This window comes from Malus sylvestris, chromosome 14, assembly GCF_916048215.2.
Source record: "Malus sylvestris chromosome 14, drMalSylv7.2, whole genome shotgun sequence".
NCBI lineage: Eukaryota > Viridiplantae > Streptophyta > Magnoliopsida > Rosales > Rosaceae > Malus > Malus sylvestris.
The window spans coordinates 30,071,825-30,089,258 of record NC_062273.1 but is presented as its reverse complement, the minus strand read 5'-3'; the positions used below and the strand labels follow the sequence as shown (position 1 = coordinate 30,089,258).

Below are 17,434 nucleotides of genomic sequence, written 5' to 3'. Positions count from 1 at the left end.
AAATTTCAATGGCACGGATCCACTGATTAGGTGGATTAGAAAGAAGAGATCCAAAGAGGATCCCTTTCCAAATTAGATATGTATCTGCAATTAATAATGTTTGCCCTTGGATATATACAATAAAGTAATAATGTTCACCCTTGGAACAATTTACATACATAGTTCTAATTACTAGCATTCAAGCACGCGCTCACGTTCAATTTTTTGAATCATGGTGTGCTACACACGACTTACACGTTTTAAATGTATTTATATGCGTAAATTGATAAAATAAAAGTCAAATATTTGAAGTAAATGAATAATTTTAGATCATGTTAGAAGAAACCCCTCATAAACCAATTAAAGCAGTTGAATTTACATAATAAAATCGGTTTCTATACAATTTACATTAAGAATAGAGAAATAATATGTAATAAACAATTGATTGAATCACATTATTGCTAACTCATTGTGAGGCTAAACTCACCCCCTCACCCTTAGTGTTGATAATATTGTTTGTTTAAAAAAAATCATTTGACAATTAATTTAATCACATTAATATTTGCGTGCGAAATACCTTTTTGTATAAAGAAAATAATATTTAATAAACAACTGATTAAATCATATTATTGTTAGCCCATTGTGAGACTAAATCTACCTAATTTCCCTTAGTGTAGATAATATAGTGTGTTAAAAAAAAAGCCAATCATTTGACAACTTATTTAATGATTTATAACCGACATTACACGCCTCTTAAAATGTTTTAAACACAACATTCATGATTTTTCTTATTTTTTATTATATTTTTATTTACCCTTCACATGGGCACCATCAACCTTCATTCATCTTTTCATTTTTTTATTTTTTTCTCTCTTCTCACTTATATTTATATTTTATTTTATAATTACCAAATTACCCATGCATTATTTGATATATTATATTGAACTCCTTTTGTATTTTTTTGGTTGAGGGACAATTTTATCCTATTATTTTTTGTCAAACCGTGAGCTCAAAGTGGGGCTCTAGCTTTATATATTATAGAATAGATTATAGGTTATCGAATATACATAATTATAATTTTGACCACTATGTCATTGCAGATAGCGGACGGACAATGACGCCGGCGTGGGGACGGCGGCTCTCCTCATCCAAAATGTAATATCATGTCATGTCTAATAAGCGTCTGTTCTTTCACAAAATTAATCAACCAAAAGCTTTAAACAATTTCAAAAAGAACTTATTTAGAAGATATTTTTTATTGTGATCAGAACACAAATAAAATACCACATGTTCTAATATAAGTGGTGAGAAAATTTATTTTTTTAAGTTATTAATTTTTTAACAGATATATCATACTATTTGTACAATAACACATGATGTACCACTCCGTGGTTCGGTCACACTTAAAAATCTCTTGTTATTTAGGGGAATGGATTTAAGAAAAAAGATCATCTTTGAATCTCTTCTACCAAGATCACCAGATCAATTGATTCGGGCCTTTCAAATTTTATCCATTGGCAAAAAATTATTACAGTTTTTAAGGAATCAAAACAGATGAACCGTTAAATGAAATTTGAAATATCTGAATCACTTGATCTAATAATCTTGGTAGAAGAGATGCGTCAGGATTTAATATTTCGTTGCCAAGTTGCCAAGCTGCCAAGCTGCCAAGTCAAAAGATACGCACACAAGACACGTGTGTTGTTTTGGTGATGGGTGTTGGTCACTATTCTAACATGATTCACAACAGTCCTCAATTTAGAATTGGAGTCTTGAAGATTTCGCGGTTTTGTGTTTGTCTTTGTATTTTTATTTTTATTTTTTTACAACCGAAGATTTTGTAAGAGCCAAATTTTGATTCAGATGAGAAGGTATATTATTCTAGTCAATTTAGTTAAACTCATATCTACAAACTTGTGTTAATTACATAACAATTTGTCACAATTTTTAAAAATATTTCAAACAAATACTTAATGTTTTGAGAATTGAGAATTGCGCATTTGTTAAGTCACCAGAACTAGGTTGTGCAAATGGTTGGTATGAATGGATCAATAAGCTTATCTTTGGCTTTTTATGTTCACTTGACCTACTTGTAGCTTTGTTTTTCAGTTTTATTTCTAGTAGCTTTTTTATATTTTTATCAATGAAGCTTATGTTTGAGAAAAAAATGAAAAAATAAAAAAATAAAGAAGAGGTAGTGGCAATGCAAATGCATGTGCCGTATATTGAGGTGCAAATGCAAATGCACGTGCGCTGGCATGGTCGTCGTTTACCTCCTTAATCATCGATCGATCAATCTTTCTTTATCACTTCCAAAGCGTAATTTGCCACGTTATAAAACAAAGTGGTCCATCGTGGCCGAGGGTGGTACTACCTGGTGCCTGCCACTGCCAGCACAGCAGCACCCACTGCTCATCTTTCTCTTGGATTTCACTCTTCACAAATATAATTGTAAATTGAATTTTCATGTATGTACAAATTGGAAAAATTAAGAACATTGCTGGAGGATTTCACAAGTTGATGAGGAGGCCCTTAAAATCACTATCAAATTAATAAATGTAATATATAGATATATAATAGAGTAATGCTAGAGAGACTATTTATTAAATCATATGATATTTTTGTTAATAATTGTATTATTACTTTAAGTATTGATTAACCGTGCTTATTTTTATTGGTGAAATATCACATGATTTGTAATGTGTAAAAAGAATACATAATACTGTAATTCATCTTTATTATTCCATTGGAAGTTGGAGAGAATTTACATGATCATTGTGAGTTGATCTCACTTTAAATTTAATTTTAATTTATACAATTAATTGTACATATTCCGAATCTTGTAATAAAGAATGATGAGAAAACCAAGGATGACGCAGCAGCAATTCCATAGGCATCGTGCTCTGCTGCGGCTTCGAGGTTGACTAAGCTCCCTACCTTCATCCCTCACCCTGCCAAATGAATTAATCCATCTATTTATCAATCACTAATTCAGGATTTCATTAAGCAAGCTCCCTACGTTACGTACTAATTATATACGTACCTTGGTGTCAGCTGAGGGACTGCTGAGGTTGGTGCTGCTGGCGGCTGCGGAGGTTTGGATGCTGCCGCCGTTGTTGGTTGGTCGACAGCTGCAGTTACAGCCCTTGGCGCCGGTTTTTCGTATCCAACACTTGGAACAGCTACATTCTTTGCCTGCATTAACACACAACGTGTATTTTACAGTCTGTTTAAGAGTGATTATGGCAGGGTCAGAATCACGAGACGTACCAATTTCCTAAAGAGGAGATTGTAAAACATATGAATGTAGGTTTCCTTGGCTAGCTTTTGGTCATCTCTCAACTGCCTCCAAAATCCATAAGTTGATCCCATGTTCAGCATTTTGTTTGCATATATCTTCCATGTATAGCTGCAAGAAAACCATAAATTAATAAGATCATGCACAATGGCAAACACTTTTACTGCAAGTTCGTTTACTATAAACATGTCGAAATTTTTATAAAAAAACTCTAGTACTTAATGGACAGAAAGTGTTTTTAAGGTTTAAAACGTAGTCAGAAACACTTTTCATTATCATAAAACACTTCAGTTATTCCAAAAACAGTCTCAAATAGGCATGCAGTCATAGCCATTTAACTATTTGTGAGTAATTACCATTCGTTTATACGCTGCAGTCCGGCAGCTGACATCTTCTTCCAGTATTCGCCATCTGTCTTGCATTTCTCAAAGAAGTCAGCAATCTTGTTGCTGGATTCATCACCATTATTGGGATCAATATGGAACCCTGAGACGCCATCCACAATGATTTCCGCAGGGCCGCCTTGGTTGGTTGCAAATGTAGGCAACCCACAGTTCATGGCCTCAATGACTGTGAGACCGAAAGCTTCGTACAGCGCAGGCTGCACGAAAGCTCCCTTTGTGTCTGCAATGCACCGATACAGCTCCCCATTTCGGTATCTATCAGTCTGAGCCGCTATCCATCTGAACTGACCGCTAAGTTGATATGCTTGCACCAAGGCATGAAGTTTCTTGATTTCAGCAATTTCTTCCCTGTCTTTGGATTTAGATGGATCGAAGAATCCCCCGACAATTACAAGATTGACAGAATTCCTCAGCCTCTTGTTCTTTCCGAACCACTCAACGAGTCCTGTGAGGTTCTTCACTGTGTCCAGCCTTGCCATTGAGAATATGATAGGTTTCTTCTTGTCTGCCAAAAATCCTCTGTTCCAAGCATGTTTATTGTTTTAAGAGTTTTCATTAAGAAATTGACACAACAAATGTGCAAGAATTTATAAATGTGTAAGAATTAATTACATGTGCTCATCGTTTTCCTCTTTCGTGTAGAGGAGTTCTTCGATGGCAGGTTGAAACTTGGTAAATCGTCTTTGTTTCTCGGAGTAGGGAAAGTAGACGGATTGGTCAGCTCCAGGGGCAGCAATGTTGAACTTTGGATCAAACACATCAATGCCTGACACAACTCGATAGAGTCCTGGCATTGTAAATGCTGTATGGCTTTCGTACTGTCCAGGTCGGTCCTTGCTGCAACACGAAAACAACACATTGATCGAATAAGGAGAAGATCATATCAACCTTGTATGTTAATTTTGGTTTTGGCATGAAAGGCTACTAACCCTCCGGCAATTTCTTGAAATGTGCTTGTTATGACAAAATCAGCACAATTCATAGAGATTATGTCAGCTGTGAACTGACAAGAGAAGTGGTATTTAGGATCAAATTCCTTCCATTTGGCATCAGAATCTTCGTACTTGGTCTTTTCTAGCGCATGCGCAATCGTTCCCTGCAGAAAGTTAATTACTTGGAACAGGTTAATTAAGTTGAGATTCAAGTTTTTAACCAACATTTATGAATCGAAGGAGGTGGTTATGTGTCGACTTAGACCTGAGTGATTCCAAGTTTAGAAGCAATCAAAGAGGCCACCAAGTTTCCATCACTGTAGTTCCCAATTATGAGGTCCGGTTTGCATTCCATGTGTTGTAAGATCTTTGAAGTTGCATCCTAATAAACAACGATGAGAACAGAATAAATATGTAAATCGTCTATTTTTCTTTCCAAAAACTCACATAAATTAGTACCGGAGAAATGAGATCAGAAGAATAAATTGATCATATATATGATAGCTAGAGTGAGAAGATGAATGCCTGTGCAAATGTCTCGAGATAAGGGTAGATATCGAAACGAGAAACCCATTGGCGGAGAACGCCTTTGTCTGTCCTGAATGGAACCCTAAGGATGTGGGAGTGCTTAGTGTCGATGATAGCTTCCAACTCCTGGTTGCACTTTGTTCCTCGAGCGTCTGGTATCAGTCGTGTCACCTGTGTACATGACACATACGTACAAACATTGTACATACAAAGTACAAATTAGAATTGCAACGTGTACAGCATTATTCAGTATTCTTTTGTTTATGTATACGTAGTCCAGCTCACCACAAGAATCTGAGGCTTCACAGCAAGGCCTTGTTGTTTAATTCTGAGGAGCAACTCTTCCTCCAAAGCTCTCACTTGATCAAGAATATAAACCACCTGTCCACCCGTGTCGGGCAATCCAAGGACATCCGACTGGCCAAAGTAGCCGTGAGGAGAGAAGATAACGATGTTGAATGTGTTGGGAAGTCTGCTAAACAACGACTCCAACATCACCGAGTCTGGCGCTTGGAATACTTCTGACAGCAGCCTCATTGTCTCTCCAACTCTTTCTGCTGTATCTCCCCATCCTTTCTCAAAACCCAACACTTTTAACCTGCTCAAGATTGAATACAACATGTGTTCGTATATAAACGATCAAGATCTGCAGCATATAACACATACATTCTTTAGTTAAGGTTCATGAGAGATTACCTTTGCTCAAAACTCGGAAATGGTGTGGTTTTTGGAAGTGTGGAGACGAGTACTTCTGCTTGGATCAATGCAGTTTGAAGTTTTGCAACGGTATCTAGACTTTCATTGATCATAAGATTCTGCATATACATATATTGTACTTTAATTAAGAAAAATTAATAGAGAGGCCGCAAAAGATCAAGTAATTAATCAATTGATCTCAAACAAAATTAACATATATGATTTCAACCTCTCCGTGATAATTAAGCCGTAATAAGTAGTCAAGAAGGGATTTAGCATAATCGGAGCAGCTGGCATGAGTACTGAGCCTTGATGAGATTGACTTTAAGACGAAGTTAAGTCCATTTCCGATTGAAGAAGGAAGCGTCATTCGAGGAGTAGAGAAGTCGATGGCACCAAAATCTAATTCCAAGGCATTTTCATCGTTCGCCCTGTTGCATGCATGCATCACTCAAATTAATTTGACATTGGTCATGCATATATATATATATATACACAGCTACATACGTATGCGTATAAAACGTACCAGCTCTCGTCAAAGATCATTTCCTTGAACTTCAAGTATTCGGTAGCAGAAATGCCATCCACTGTTAGATCATCTGCGTTCACCTTAACAAATTCTGAGAAACCGGGATTCGGTCTCACTGCAAAAGCAACATAGGGTGGAACAACAGCTGCCTCCTGAGTGCGACTGAGGATGTAACCAAGTAAACCCTCCAAGACCTTGCTTCTTTCATGCCTATCTTCTATCGATTTTTCCAGCTCCTCCATTATATGCTGCGGCTTCATTAGCCTTTTCCCCGTTCCAAAACTTTTTGCATGCATGTTTAAATTTGTTAATTAGTTAAACAAGAACATCAACATTCCAATTTCACAAACATATAGTACATACAAATATTGTACGGAAAAAAAAAAAAAAAAAACCTGGCAAAACATTTCTTCATATGAAAGCGGTTCTCTCTGAGTGCTTCTGGCATGGTTTCTGCAATCGTATCAGATCTGTTTGAAGGCGGTGAGGTGGAAGCCATTTCAATCAACTAATTAGAACAATCGATCAACAAGCGATCTTCGAAGTTGATTTAGTTTTATGAACGTTAGTTTTGTTTATTGGTGAATTTATAGGGAACTTAAAAATGCAGGGAGAAGAGTGGTTAGGTTACATATGGCTGAAATTGCCGTGGGAGGAGAAAGAACATCCTTTATTCTTTTATGCCTTTTGCAGGAAAGGAAAGATGAAAGCAAGAAAGGAATTTTTACATGGGTTGAAGCAAATCTACCAGATTTGGCTTTCATAGTGGTTATATTTGTTTAAAAAATGGAGGGAAAGAATCTCAAGGAATTCGTACTTGGTCTTTGTAAACGTACATTTTTTTATACTTATTCTAATCTCAAGTTTACGACGTGTTTCATGTCAAATTGTGCACAACTTCTTCACTAGCACAACACACTATCACGAAGTGTTACCAACATAGTCATTCATGTTATGTAAAAAATTTTGTTAATGCTATACCAAGGTTTATGAAATATTAATTCTTTCTGCATAGAATAATACATTAATTAGTAACACCACCAATACACTCATACTATTACAAATTTATTTATTAATATTATACTTAGATCTTTGACATATCAACCATGTCATCTGCAAGATGTACTAGACGAGCAAAAAACTAATTAGCAAAACAATTTGAAGTAGGAAAGAATGCAGTACAAGAGCATTCCCAATGAGGGGCTCTATATGGAGCTAGAAAGGTGATGGATATAGTCCAATTTAGAGTTCCGAGGAATCTTTGAGAATCTAAAAAAATAATTTGTCCCAATAAGGGGCTATATATCTTTCTGGCTCTATATAAAGCTATATATTTTATTTTGTGGTAATTTGATTACACGGTAAATTTATTTTTATCTTAACTTTTCTTAACTTGATTTTTGGAGTGTTATCTTAAATTTTAATTTATAAAATTTTTAACCTAAAAAAATTCAAATTCTGACAAAGTTAGATTTTATCACTTATGCACTTTTGTATCAATCTCATTCGTTGATATGTTTTTATGAAATCAAATAGGATAAGATTTCATTTCATAACAACCATTGGGTCCCATTCATTGGTTGATTTATCTAATTGACACATTCTCACTCCCTTTAGTATAAAAATACCAATGTACTAAAAAAAAACCGAAATAAAGTTGAAAGTTGCACAAGGCCTTATAAATTAACCGAAAGCAGCAAATAGTTGTCCGAGTTCCATCTCAAACTACATCATAAGATAACTAAACTAACTTCCCAAGAACAACCGCATACCAGTCAGTTGCAACGGGAAATTTCAGACACTTAACGGCGGCAGACATCTAAAACAAGAGTGCAGCGAAGGGTATAGACACCCTTGGCACTTGGCAGACTTCAAAACGACACCATTACATTGCATAATCTTGCTATATTCTTATGGGCGACATCTCTTCGCAATCCCTCTCTCTAACAGTAGAACATAACCCTTTTGACATTCTCTTTGAGCGCAGGCAAGGGCCTCACTGCAGCATTTGGACCTGGTGCTCTTGTGCCCCGCGGACCCATGCCCCCGCGTCCAGGAGCACCACTGGTCATTGATCCGCTGTCTGATGTCTCTGGTTCCAAGTAAAACCGAGCTCGGAATGCAGCCAGATGGGCGTAGTACGCCGGAGGAACTGCAATTTTAAGGCCAAATCAGAACACTATCTATTTAAAGAATAAGCAAGGAAAATAATGAAAAAGCACCAGAGTGAGAGCTTACCAATGGAAACCGAACGCGTGCATCTTGCGTACCTGAAAGAGTTCAAGAGGTCCAACCATTTAGCACTGGAGTTTAAGGATTCAAAACTATAAATAAATAAATAAATTCAGTGACTGAAAACGCTAAATCAGCCCACTTACGTATAGCAAAGATTGTTTGTGAGTGACTGCAGTTCATCAGCTGTAAACTTGTTTTCATCCCACAGCACGTGGTAATGAGCCGGACGGCTTGTACCCTGCAAAACATGGTGTATACAGATTTATAAACATTCTGCTTCACAACCACACACACACCCCCACACAAAACACAAGGAAAAATCATTGCCTGAATTCCAGCATGGCTGCAGAGGTAGAAGTCAAACTCTGTTGGATGACAGATTTTGGAGTCCACAACCGTGCCTGCAGAAATAATTGGGTAAAAAATTCGCATAACAAGCATGAAAACTGACCTACATCATCCCAACATTTCATACGGTAAAATTAATTACCAGGTAAGATATTTCCACTCCTGTCAACTGCATTACGGTCATTATGATTGTTGGCAAACAGCCTTGTGTGGTGACGTTTCTGAACCACAACAAAAGTCACAGGTGGCTGATAGTTTGGCTCCAAGGAAGCACAAGCCTGAAGAAGAAGAAAAATGACAAGAAGCAAAAAGATGTTAATATAATCAATAACACAGAACAATATGCACAAACCATACTAACTTTAGAATAATCCCAAAAATGCAAGTTTACCTTACGAATCGCATCAAGCTCGTATAGTAGAACTTGGTAGAACTGCCCCTCGCTGACACCGTCCCTGAAAAAACAAAGGTGGGTGTATACATACACACCATTAGACATAGGAGAAGTACATAGGACACAAACAATGGCAAAGGAGCGTTAAATGCCTGTAAAATATGATGCGCTGTGGCTTCTGTCCTGTTGCTCTACGGAACGAAATTAGCAGTTCCCTACATTAACAAACAAATTCAACTCAGTTCTGCACTTCCTAACAATCCCCAGTAAGTAGAGAATTAATATAATTATTGAGAGAGTTAGAGAGTTGGAAAGAGAGACTTAATCATTCCACCAGTTACAGTGCCCCTCTGAGGATCCTGCCAAGTTTTGAAGAGGTCTTGGATAAGCTCCTGGCGATGAGCTTGCGCACAGACCAAGCCAGCGTACTTGGTGATTTCTGGCCAGTCTTGTGAGGCCACAACCTGTCATAAAGGACATGTGAACAATTAAATTGTAACTCCCTAGGTGAATTCAAGACAAATATGTAGACACTAGCTAAAGCCCATAGATATCATCGCCAACATACAGCTGCAATTGAGGGGCTTGAATCCTCCCCAGGATGAGGATGGGTAACATCAGCACCAAAAATTATAGTAGGACGGTCACTGACTAAAGGAATACGTCTTGACAGTGCATCAACAAGCACTGTGTTCCTTCCGCCAACCTTCACATTTATCTTCAAAGCAACATTTGCCAAGTATTGTTTACTCATTCTGAAAACATGTTTCGTCAAACAGCACTGGGATACCAGGCCAAGATCCGTCTCACAAATTCGTTTCAAGTCACCTGGATGGATATCAGTATATACAAGAATCTAGAACTTCAGGAAAACACAAAATCGAGACAATATTATAGAGAGATAAAAAGCGGAATGAGATAATGGAGCCAAATGGTTTCAAATGCATACCATAAAGATTGCCATTATTATCTGGTAAAATAACGACAAGCAGGTCAAGCTCCTTGTTCTGGGGCCGGAGTTTGGTCATTGCATCATGGTACCTAGTTTTTAAGGCCTTCTCTGCCTGATCAGGTCGAGCACTGGTTGGTGGAAGTACCGATTCTGGATTAAACGCCTAATATAATAAACACTTCAGCATCAGAGAAATCCAAATATAGAAATCAAACAATGCAATTAAAACCAGTGGAAACCATAAAGATTAAAGAAAATTTCCATACCATGCCAGAAATGTAACACATTTGAGCAAGTTCATTACAGAAGGAACGGGCCACATTGTCTTGAACATTTCGTGAAAAGTTAATGCAAATCCAATTGTTTACTCTTCCTCCATTGACCATTTTCTGCAAAAATATCATAGTAATTCAAAAGGTCTGTAATAATTCAGCAAGACACAGGACATTCATTTGTCTACAGAAACAACCATAAGTCCATATAAGTATTTATTAACCATGTAAACATGCAAACTACTGCATGAATAATCACACAGTAAAGTGGGTAAACAGTTAGAAACAATCAATCATACAAATATCCAGATATACAATTTCATATGTGACTGAAGACAATAAATAACTTTCATAAAAGGCATTAAAGAAACATTAATGCATAAATAATAAAAGAGGACTTTCTTGGGGTCGAAAGACCGATCACACTGACCACACTTAAGTCAAGGTGAACAAGGGTTTAGAGGGGTGCCAGAATATTACCTTATTCATCATATTCCACTGACCAACTTGGGGCAGGCAATCCTTTTCCCTTCCAGTATCATGATATTTTAGCTGCGCAAAACAAAAATCAATACAGGTATACTATCAAAGTACCTTTTGGGACTAAACGCAATTACATATCTTACCCAGGGTGCAGGAAGAATACGAGCTTCAACCTGAGCCAGATTCTCGCTAATTTTGATTCCAAACTCCTTGGCATAAGGATCGTTGTGGTAAGCATTGTGACGAACCGTCTGTAACATGTACAAAAATATTAAAATGGGATTTAACATATCACCATGAACTACATTTCTGGATAAAAGATGCCTTCTACCATAAAACCTCAAATGAAGTGAGCATTTAAATTATGACACAGAAGATAAAGTTAAGGACAACAAGGTGACAGTATTATCAAATAACAAAGCAGTAAGCAAAGGACTCATGGCATCAACTGCAATGAAAACCATATCATGATAAAATACAATAACCAAAAGATAACACACCCGAATAATATCTTGCTCCCTGTCATGAGGGCGCTGACAGGTGACCTTAAGCAAAGCAGTAATCTGTTTCTCGTTCAATCTCTTGGAATACCTTTGACCTTCGACAATTTTACAAACCTGAATCCAGTTACTGCTCATTAACATCCATATCACCATAGTATTACAAGGTAGAAATGATAGAAACAACTCACCTCCATGGGCAAATAATTTGGCCGCTGTTGATTTCCAACTTGAAGGCAAGGCCATTGTGTATGCTGAATGACGAAACCATAAGTTTCATAGAAGTACTCAACAACAGATTTCATAGTTCTTCTTTCATCAACAGGGAAACTGAACAGACAAAATACAATCTCAGGGAAACAAGTTTCACACACCTCAATGTGCTCTTAAAACAAATACCACGTTAATAAATATACAAGCATATGAAGGCATAAGAAATATACAAATATATGAGTTAAGAAGTACTCACGTCAGTTCCCTTGTTGCCTGCGACGTTAAACCAGAAATACGGTACTTTCTGCGCATATTTCCTCGGTGTGTGACCTCAACCTTGACTCCGCGAAGAGCCTTTTTAATCTGTTCACAAGTAAAAAGTTACTATGATAGCTAATATAAAAATTATGGCAAATATAACTGTACACTAATCGTGATACACACTCCATATACACCATCAGATCTATAAACATATAGTTTTAAGTGACAAGGAACAAGGATTACCTCCAAAAGAACTATACAAACATTAACCCTAGTCAATGAGTTTTGACGTATGCAAGTTAATTTTAACAAACAGATATACACAAGGAAACACGAAACAGATTAAAAGTACCAACACCAGTGCACCACAATAATTGTCAAACTTTGAAACAAACACTCAAGAGAAACAATTAAATCACCAGAACAGAAAAAATTAGGGAAACCTAACCTTTACACGATCAGAATCAGAAAGTGGCCTATGTGTAACATCCCGATTCAGTAGCTGTGTTACGAACTCAATAACTGGCAATGGCTCAATAAAAGCAGTAGAGGACATGTCTGGATAGCACATGTTTTGTAAACAAAGCACCAGTCAGCAGAATAACTATGCAGTGTAATACATCACTATTACAACAATTAAATTGATAAGAGTAGATAATCTGTTATTCACAGAAATAATGCATGTAGGGATAGCATAAAATTAAGTACCAATATTCAGAGACAGCCCCATCTGAGTTGGACGAATACTCTGATAAAAACCACGCCAACTTTCCAAACCATCACCAAGTGACTGTCTTCTACCCAAATCAGGGGAATAAAATGAACGGCCCACAGGACAGTACCTACAACCGAACAGGAGAAATTAGCTATCAAACATATAAAACAGAAATGTGTCATTATGTCATCACCAGGCGGAAGAAACACTGTTTACCTAGAAGTAGGCAATTCGCGCAGAACAATGTCCAAAACCTGAAGTGCCTCTTGAGGTGCATCAGCTTGCCTCCCTTGCAAAAAGAGACCTAAATGGTGTAGGTCAGCGCGTGCTGCAAATTTTATGACAACCCTAAATTCCCTCTCTCTCCTGCCATCAAGAAGAAAGCCATGATCAAATACATACAAAATAAGAGTGCACAGAAAAAAATGTACTAAAAATAAAGAGCTGTGAGTACGCACCTTTGTCCACCTGATCCATCATCATCATCAATAAGAGTGATTTTAAACTCCTTTGAAAGGAAAGGAAGTGGGCCGGCAGTATACAGGCTCTTTCGTCCATCATAAGCTGGTAGACGTTTTCCAAGATGGGATTCCCTGTACTGTTTCACCAGCTGCTCCATCACAGCACGATTCACACCCCTTGATGTGACCTCTGGTGTAATAGTAACCTATTACATATAATGAAAAGATACATTATCAATAGTAGTACAATATCAAAAGATAGACACAGATGGCAAGAGAGCTTACGTCATACTGGTGGAGGTCTTTGTCAGGTAATTCTGCAAAGAAATGGTTTGCCTTGACTGTACACCTTCTGCCAGTGCTACCCTTCCCTGGGCGAAGAGGGAACCTGACTGACTTACTTGAGGGCGCCACAGGTTGAATAGCCTGGCTAGGTGCACTCTCTTGCCGGACAGCAAGGTCAGCAAGCTGCTCCGCCACTTCTGAAGGCTCAGGTGGCTGGGATGACGATGAACTTCCACCATATACAGGCGGAGAGGTGACCCCTTGATAAGGAACTTGGGGGGTGGCCTCTTGGTAAGGAACTGGGGTTGCTTGGTGCAGCTCGGGGAATTGAGGTCTGGCTGGACCACCAGGAGAAGGTGGTCCTCCACGGCCAATGTCACCACGGCCACCTCCATAACCTCCACGACCTCCTTGCTGAGTCGGTCCTCCCCTGCCTCTACCTTGATATTCCTGTGGCCCACCATACTGCTGTTGTTGGTATTCTTGGGGCCCGCCATATTGCTGCTGTTGTGGCACTCCACGGCCACCACGACCCCCTCCATAGACTCCACGACCTCCCTGGGGGGCCGGTCCACGACCACCTTGGTAGTTTCCTCCACCCTGTTGTTGTGGTGGAGTCCTTTCAGGAGCACGCTGGGAACCACGACCACTACCCCCAGCAGGTTCATGAGACTCAGAGCTTTCCCCACTAGGGAGTTCAGTTCTCCTCTTCCTCACCATGATGATGTCTGTACAAAGAGAATCAGCATTACATCAAAAGAACCATTTGCAAAGAAATCAAAGGCCATAGACTGAAAACAATGTATTAAAGAATATATACAATAAAAGTAAATGCACAATGTACACCAACAAGCTAAAGAATCCACTCATGAGCTACAGGATTGGCCGCCGAGTGTGTAGCGCTAGCTTTATCACAGTGCAGGAGAAATTTATAGCGAAATGGCACCGCTAGATCGCGTAGCAAGTAAGAAAGCCATAACAGTTCAGAGGTAGTAAGGGCGAGTGCCTTGTACTCTGCTTCGGCACTGGACCTGGAAAGAGTCGGTTGCTTTTTGGAAACCCAAGTCAGTAGGTTTTTCCGAGAAATACGCAGAAGCCCGTAGTGGACCGTCTGCTAGGGTTTTCCAGAATACAAACATATATCCAAGGGTTTTCAAAAGGCTGAGAGATACATACCCAGAACCACATCATATACAGTGGCCCGAATAAATAACAAGCAAACACTAAAATAACAGAAAATACTTCAATCAGAACGAATGAAGGTTACCCAGAATTTTCCAGTGCGATAATTTTGAAAATCCTATGTGCGTTCCTGGAATTTGGTAAAATGTACCAGGAATTTCATGTAAAATTCAGTTTTTTTTTTTAAATAAAAAAAATACGAGAAAAATTATAAAAACAGAAGATAAAATGGCTATCATCAATTACTTTGATACAAGCACGCCCAACAACTCTGGCACCAAAGTACAAACCCAGACTAAATAAATCACTATACCAACTATAAACCTAAAAGATCACCTTCTTAGAATCCCAAACAACCACACATGCTTCCCGGCATTGCAAAAAACGCACGAGATCTAACGATCTACCCAAAAAAAACGCAACAAAAAACCCAAGCGACGATAAAGCCTTTCAGAAAAAATTAAAAATAAATTAAAACGTAAATAGACCTTAGTGAGAGAAACTGGAGCCTAACATCAATTTTATGGCAAAATATGCAGATCCATACCACAAATTAGCAAATAGAAAAGTGAGAGCGAGAAGAAAAACAGCAACGGGTACAAATGGGAGTACCAAACCCTAAAACGAGTCGTTTCGAGTGGTTACCGTGAAATCAGAGTCCCAATGACCGTCGAACAACGCCGCGGCAGCGGTTGCTTCAGAGGACGAGAACGATGAAAGCGAAAAGGGGCTTGCCTGCGTACTCAGTACTCGCTCTCTCCCCCTCTCTCGGTTGAAAATTCTAAATAATTTTATAAATAAAAAACCCCAACCCAACAACGCTTCCCACAATGTGCTTTTTATACTACGTAGCGGTAGGTCATTCGAAATGACCACTCAGTCCTTCTTCCTACCCCTTCTTCATCAAATAATATTAATTTCTTTTTTATGCTGTGAAGGCTAGATTTCTTTCTAAAATCAAGAAAATAAAATTTGTTATTGATACTTTAAAATAGTCATCTATTACTCATCTAAATAAAATTCATTGTAAAGTGATATTTAATAGTGTATTAATCGCATTAAAATAAAAACAAAAAGTGTAACGATTAGTTTTTAGAGTTTTTAGGAGAGTCGTACACGACACGTTACAGGAAAACAGCGTGCTCAAATTCGAGCTTATCTAATCATATTGAAAACGAATAGATCCATTACTTTATGGGTTGTGCCGTGTCAACACTCTATACTCATTTTGACATGTTAACAAAAGTCTAATTACTCATTTTCAGATCTATTCAAGCATGTCAAGGGGTTGATGTTCCAACCTAAAACAAAGCGGGCATATGAGGGTGTGAAAAATTTTCTCAATTCACTAGTTAATTTGCCCATGTGCTTGACTCGACCACGCACAAGTGGGCATACGAGTGTGAAGAAATGTCCCACGTAAGAAAGTTCAAAAACATTGCAAAGGGTCTCTAAGAGTATGGGCTTAGGCCTTTAAGGAGTCAGTCACCCACCCTATTACCAATTGATTTTGGTATAAATTTTGTTGGTTATAAATTTGATATCAATTTATTCACTCATATCTTTAATATAAATATATCGTTGTATTAAAAATAAGTTAATCCATAAAACCAGATGAGGTTGTTACTGGGAATGCGAAGAGAAATAGTAAATAGACAAATAATGATGAGTGGTGTTATCAACACACTAATTTTTACCTCTCATATACCTTATTTAATTTCCAACTATCGGATCGAATAAATTGAAGAAAATTAATAAACAATGTTTAACAAAAATATGTAAGAGGTAAAAATAAATAAATATATGAATAGTACCATCCATGTTGATATCTACCTGAAAGGGATGGGGAAATAAATTAATGTTATGCATGAATGGCTACCTGGATGGTGACATGGCGTCAAATGCCAGCTTGGGTAACAGAAACACATCTCTTTTCTTGCTGGATAGTGACATGGCGTCGAATGAATATTCGTTTCATGTAATTTTTTCCGTGAGGCTGCTTATTAAGTTACCAAAGTACCACTGCTCTATTATCCAATCCAATGCAAGGGTCAATAGCCAAGCCTTTTCAGTTTTCGTCTTCAAGGAAGGATTTAGTGCAACCGTTGCCTATGGCATCTGGAAATTTTACTAGTGCCTCTGCTTCATCTAGTTTGGTTTGGCACGGTCAATGTATTCGCAGAGGCAGCTTCATTTTATAGCTAGCTATGAAGGGCAAGCTATCTACGCTTGGGAGTTGGATTGAATCTCATGCTCATCTTTTTTTTTTAGTGCCTTTTAGAGCGCGTTTACGTAAAGGTAACGAGAATAAAAAAACGAAATTGAATTTTGATTACGGATTACTTCGGTTACTAATTACTAGGAATCAATAATAATGTGGTGGACCTCACCCTAAACAAGAAATGCAATTCTTGAAATTGGAGGAGTGGGATTCCCTAGATAGATGAGGTATTTGAATTCCAGGATGATGAATGAATCAAGAACGCATTTTTTCTTCCAGTTATGCCCTCATTCGCATTATGCACAACTCCATGCATATGATGAAGAGAAGAAGCTACGATTTGAGCGAGAAAATTTAAATATTAAGGTAAATACATAAATTTATATAAAAATAAATAAACAAAAGCATTTTAGTGTGTCTATGAAATAAAAAAGCAATTTCATTTTTTTCTTACTATTATATATTATATCAAATTCTATTAAAAAAGTATATATATCAAATTCTATTAAAAAAAGTATATAAAATATTTGATTTGGAACAAGGGCA

General features: G+C 37.7%; 2 protein-coding genes and 1 long non-coding RNA gene across 3 annotated transcripts; 1 reads left to right on the top strand and 2 right to left on the bottom strand.

Annotated features, from left to right (window-relative positions):
• Positions 1 to 2,699: 2,699 nt before the first annotated feature.
• LOC126598550 (sucrose synthase 6-like) lies at positions 2,700 to 6,963 on the bottom strand. Its single transcript, XM_050264918.1, has 13 exons — positions 6,762 to 6,963; positions 6,364 to 6,648; positions 6,067 to 6,268; positions 5,838 to 5,956; positions 5,427 to 5,739; positions 5,139 to 5,312; positions 4,879 to 4,995; positions 4,611 to 4,777; positions 4,294 to 4,518; positions 3,634 to 4,200; positions 3,250 to 3,388; positions 3,023 to 3,174; positions 2,700 to 2,930 (listed from the first exon to the last, which is right to left on the bottom strand). The coding sequence occupies exons 1-13, from the start codon at positions 6,863 to 6,865 to the stop codon at positions 2,798 to 2,800; spliced, it is 2,697 nt and encodes an 898-aa protein (XP_050120875.1). The 5' UTR covers positions 6,866 to 6,963; the 3' UTR covers positions 2,700 to 2,797.
• Positions 6,964 to 7,935: 972 nt separating this feature from the next.
• Positions 7,936 to 8,252, top strand: LOC126599523 (uncharacterized). Its single transcript, XR_007615178.1, has 2 exons — positions 7,936 to 8,078; positions 8,126 to 8,252. It is a non-coding gene; the product is annotated as an uncharacterized LOC126599523 (long non-coding RNA).
• LOC126599522 (protein argonaute 1-like) lies at positions 8,019 to 15,487 on the bottom strand. Its single transcript, XM_050265912.1, has 22 exons — positions 15,313 to 15,487; positions 13,486 to 14,213; positions 13,198 to 13,406; positions 12,956 to 13,105; positions 12,733 to 12,866; positions 12,473 to 12,582; positions 12,020 to 12,126; positions 11,742 to 11,880; positions 11,551 to 11,667; positions 11,194 to 11,301; positions 11,048 to 11,119; positions 10,562 to 10,684; positions 10,293 to 10,458; positions 9,912 to 10,171; positions 9,665 to 9,807; positions 9,496 to 9,558; positions 9,341 to 9,404; positions 9,092 to 9,227; positions 8,929 to 9,002; positions 8,745 to 8,839; positions 8,605 to 8,636; positions 8,019 to 8,518 (listed from the first exon to the last, which is right to left on the bottom strand). Exons 2-22 carry the CDS (start codon positions 14,203 to 14,205, stop codon positions 8,310 to 8,312), a joined length of 3,231 nt encoding a protein of 1,076 aa, XP_050121869.1. The 5' UTR covers positions 14,206 to 14,213; positions 15,313 to 15,487; the 3' UTR covers positions 8,019 to 8,309.
• Positions 15,488 to 17,434: the final 1,947 nt, after the last annotated feature.

What these genes read in the sequence shown, in the direction of transcription:
- LOC126598550 (XM_050264918.1), bottom strand. Translation starts at nt 6,865, where the DNA reads ATGGCTTCCACCTCACCGCCTTCAAACAGATCTGATACGATTGCAGAA. An exon ending in TTTCCGAGTTTTGAGCAAAG is followed by an intron (nt 5,740 to 5,837) that starts GTAATCTCTCAT and finishes AATCTTGAGCAG; the next exon opens with GTTAAAAGTGTTGGGTTTTG. An exon ending in ATCTCGAGACATTTGCACAG is followed by an intron (nt 4,996 to 5,138) that starts GCATTCATCTTC and finishes GTTGTTTATTAG; the next exon opens with GATGCAACTTCAAAGATCTT.
- LOC126599522 (XM_050265912.1), bottom strand. Translation starts at nt 14,205, where the DNA reads ATGGTGAGGAAGAGGAGAACTGAACTCCCTAGTGGGGAAAGCTCTGAG. An exon ending in AGCTTGATGCGATTCGTAAG is followed by an intron (nt 9,228 to 9,340) that starts GTAAACTTGCAT and finishes CTTCTTCTTCAG; the next exon opens with GCTTGTGCTTCCTTGGAGCC. An exon ending in GAGTGGAAATATCTTACCTG is followed by an intron (nt 9,003 to 9,091) that starts GTAATTAATTTT and finishes TTATTTCTGCAG; the next exon opens with GCACGGTTGTGGACTCCAAA.